A 4,265-nucleotide genomic window follows, 5' to 3' on the forward strand; every position below is an offset into this window, starting at 1 on the left:
ACTATTTTCACACATCAAAACCTTTGGAATCAAGCTCAAACTGTTTGAAAGACACCGGTCGCAGACCCAGCCCAATACTGCACATTTCTCAGCGCTGCAAGAAATCATAATCAGATTCCCAGAGAGCAATATCAGTGCACAAACGAAGAGGTACGCATCAGATATGAAATCTTTGGCTGAAGAGTTCACACAACGCTTTCGGGATTTTGCAGCTATTGAGAAGGACATCGCTCTTTTTTCATCACCTTTCTCCGTGGACACAGACAATGTTCAAGCCCATTTACAGCTGGAGCTCATTGAGTTGCAGTGTGACGCCGAGAGCCGTAGTCGGCACCAGCAACTTTCTCTTGCCAACTTTTACAGAGAGCTGGATAAAGGCAGGTTTCGAGAGATTCGAGAGTTTGCTAAGAAAATGTTGAGCTTGTTTGGGTCGACGTATTTGTGTGAAAAGACATTCTCTGTAATGAACTTAAATAAGAGTCGTCTGAGGACACGGCTCACAGACTCTCATCTGCGAGACATCTTGCGCATTAATACTTCTGCCTTTGAGCCAGACCTGGCCTTTGTGCTGCAGTCCAGATCTCAGTATCACCCGTCACATTAATGCAGGCAAGTCATTTGTCATTAAAATAACTGGCTTAATTTTGTTTTGTTCAGTCACAAATTCAGACAAGTTGTCGGTTTTCATTCCAGAATAAAATTTTCAATCAACATTTATATTTGATATGTCATATATATCAAATTAGTCCTGCACTTGTGGTAATCATTTCTGTTTTTCAAAAATTCTGTGGACATTGAACTCCCATGATGATAATATAATTCATGTTCATAATATAATTCATGTTCAAATATTATTTGCACTCAAGAGTATAATTACTTCTGTTTAAGAATAAAAAGTTAAGCAAATATTCAATTGCATGTGATGTTCATATTTCAAATGAACCAAAATACATGTTTGATGGTTTAAATGCAAATAAAAAAGCAAAATGTGAAACACAGAATCGCTTGCTAAAATGTGTTTGAATATATTGTTGTTTATGCAGTGAATGTCAGCCGAGGTCGGCCCCCCCCACATTTTGCAACTTCAAATCCGGCCCGCTTTGCAAAAAGTTTGGACATCCCTGCCCTAGGTGAACCACTGACTTCCAACATGGGGAAATTAAACAGTAAAAAAGCTAACAAAAAGGATCCGAAGCAACAATTGACGTGTAAGGACTGGAAATTTATAGAAAGCCAATGTCCAGATAAAGTAAAACATTTAAACTCATGGATAACAAAATATGAATTCGCTGGTCAGCTTAATACACAAAAAATAGTCGACTTACAAGATAGAAATAAAAATAAAACGAAGAGGGAAAAAAAGAGATGAATGAAGACGGATATGAAGATACAGAATTTTGGATGGCAATGGCACTAAGACGGAAACTAGATAGAAATAACAAAACCAAATTGCAATATGTAAATGTTCCGCACATACTGTGGGTACTGATGACATTACTTTAGGAAAGATAAGACAGCAAAAGAAGCAGCTACCAAACCACTCATAGGTGTGGCTGAGTGTGCGCCGCTAGATAACGTTCTGCGAGGCGACATCCTTGCAGACCTGCAACAACAAAGTCTTATGCAAGAGAAAAAACTATGGCTAGAAAAAGGAGCTACTTTGACTAATGGCATATATGTCAGTTCAAATAATAAACCGATTATTCCAAAAAATCTTTTTCGCTATATTGACACATGTTGTGCCACATGTATCAACAGGAGGGATGGTAGGACAGATAAACCAATTTTATACAACATATGGCTTTAATTTTTTCTCAAAAGATTTTTTGTAGAGCCTGCATGATCTGTGCTCGACACAATTCTCAGGGAAACATAAGCCCAAAACGAGGACAGTTTCCCCAAGCAACATACACCTTGTGCATTGTAAAAAAGTCATCTCAACTCAGACACCCGACAAGGGAAAGGTAGGCAAGTCTGGTGACTAGGTGGGAGCAGATCAATAGGATCTGAAAACATTTTAGGCCAGTGAAGAACTATAAGCCACCCTACCCTATTAGGGGTCTCTCGGTTGACGTGATTTTCGCGTGGATAAAAATTGAGATTTTGTGTTGTGTAGTTTTAGTTGCACTAAAAGCTGTGTTTCATGCATGGGTCCGAGACCATTGCTACGAGTAATTCCAACAGCTCTTCCATCAACATGTCTTTTAGAAGTAATGACGAAATTAACACCTAATGCGGATTGCATTGCTTGGAATGATGTGTACCCTGCGACTAAGGCAACGAAAGATAAGCCTATCTTTTCTACCGATGTGGCAGTGGCTAACTTTACTTGTGTTAATCTCACAGGAACACAAACAAGAGTGGGAAGCTTATCATCAGCGTGGTGCAAAACAACTCTGCTCCAAGCAGGTACACTACTGCCACGCAGTGATGTGTGGTGGTGGTGCGGGGGTACTAAATTATTTGATTCATTAAAGGACGCAGTTGGAACTTGTGCATTGGTGTCACTTCTCTTACCAGATGTCTATTTTTCCATCCACAGCAAGGGATATTCAAAGAGCAGCTGAAGCCCACAAATTACACTATTATTATTCCAGGAAAAGACGAAGTGCTTCCTGGAGGGATGGTGATGTGACCTATTTGGATGCAATTGGCCAACCAAGGGGCGTACCAGATGAGTATAAGTTGGTAAATCAAATCGCAGCGGGGTTCGAATCCATTCTTCTTTGGATTACACCGAATAAGAATGATGATCGAATAAATTACATACACTATGACGTGCAAAGATTGGGGAACTTCACTGAAGAAAGATTTATAGCTATTAAAGAACAATTGGCAGCAACATCACTCATGGCATTTCAAAACCGCATCGCGGTGGACATGCTGTTGGCAGAGAGAGGAGGGGTTTGCGCCATGTTTGGGGACCAATTTTGTACATTCATTCCTAACAACACTTCTCCGGAAGGGTCCCTCACAAGAGCCATTGCAGGCTTGCGCACCCTGAAGCATAAGCTGAAGGAACACTCAGGTGTGACTACCTCTGCATGGGATGAGTGGTGGAACAAAACGTTTGGTAAATATAAAAATATGGTATTTTCTGTAATGATTTCTATAACAATGTTCACCTCAATCCTTGTACTGTGTGGATGTTGTTGTATTCCCTGCATTCGCGCTTTGCTTGTCCGACTTATCTCAACAGCTCTCGCTCCAACAAATTCCAAACTACAGGAAATATATCCTTTGATTAATTACAGAGGTGCTGGTGATGGAGGAGACACTGATGACCAAGTTGATGACGACGACTGAATTTACCTAGGAGATCCAATTCGTTAATCCAAAACGCTCAAATACATTAAAGTTAAAACAAAGAAAAATAGAGGGGTTTACATTTGCTATCAAGCTAGTGATTTGATGGAATTAAATCCTTGGAAGTTCCATTGATAATTTTTGGGGCAAATGTAGAATAAACAGGGGGGAATGTTAGAATAATATTTAGAGGTTATTATACATTTGCCATGACGCAGCTTTATTTCAATGCATGGTGCGCATGACATGTTGCAAATTAGTGGAGTGGACTATGCTTGAGTGTTTACAGTCAGAGTGGAGGTACAGGAGGACATCTCTACTCCAGGGAAGTGTCTGCAATTGGCAGGGCGGTGGCACTTCTTCAGAAGTGAGGATGAAGTAAACAACATCGTGAGGAGCCTGATAGTAGAAGTTGGCATCGAAGTCTGAAGTAATCAACATCGTGCTGGGTCCTGATAGAAGATGTTGACGTCAAAGTCAGCTGTGACCCACGACGGCACGCTCATGATAAACCGGACTAAACCAGCTTTTAAGAAGACGAACTGTACCTCCCTTGAATGTAATCTGATTTCTCGAAGTGTAATCTGATTCCTCGATGTTATAAAAGGGAATGTGTGAAAAACATCGAGGAACAGAAGGGAGATGAAGTTGCCAAATAAACTTTATTAACCTCTCTGTATCCACTTGAGCTGAGTGCCTCTCTTCTTTCAGCTATGAACCCTATATGTCAAATTGGCGAACCTGACAGCTGTCAAGTGATTAATTTTTTTTAACTAATTAACTCTAATCTCGTTGCACTCTTGAGTACAATGACAATAAAGGGATTTCTAATTCTAATCACAAAAAATTCCATGATTGAGATTAATCACATTTTTCAACGACTATTTTTTGCGAAGCTTATAGCAGATATTTAGTTGAATAATATCTCGGAATTGGTGTAAAATCACCAAATATGAAGT

At 39.9% G+C, this 4,265-nt stretch overlaps 1 protein-coding gene across 3 annotated transcripts in view; it reads left to right on the forward strand.

The window, feature by feature from the left end:
• mmadhcb (metabolism of cobalamin associated Db) overlaps positions 1-3,985 on the forward strand; it is a 70,162-nt gene extending 66,177 nt beyond the window's left edge. For 2 of the 3 annotated variants that reach the window (XM_088314311.1, XM_088314315.1), the window contains 2 exons: positions 2,347-2,451; positions 2,543-3,985. In XM_088314311.1, coding sequence (XP_088170437.1) covers positions 2,347-2,451; positions 2,543-2,635 — 198 coding nt within the window. In that variant the 3' untranslated portion in view covers positions 2,636-3,985. The remainder of the gene's footprint in view (positions 1-2,346; positions 2,452-2,542) is intronic. The other variant, XM_088314314.1, reaches the window with a different exon arrangement.
• The last annotated feature ends 280 nt before the right edge of the window (positions 3,986-4,265 follow it).

The sequence above is a fragment of the Idiotropiscis lumnitzeri genome, chromosome 14 (assembly GCF_059441095.1).
Source record: "Idiotropiscis lumnitzeri isolate Australia: NSW breed Sydney's pygmy pipehorse chromosome 14, RoL_Ilum_1.0, whole genome shotgun sequence".
NCBI lineage: Eukaryota > Metazoa > Chordata > Actinopteri > Syngnathiformes > Syngnathidae > Idiotropiscis > Idiotropiscis lumnitzeri.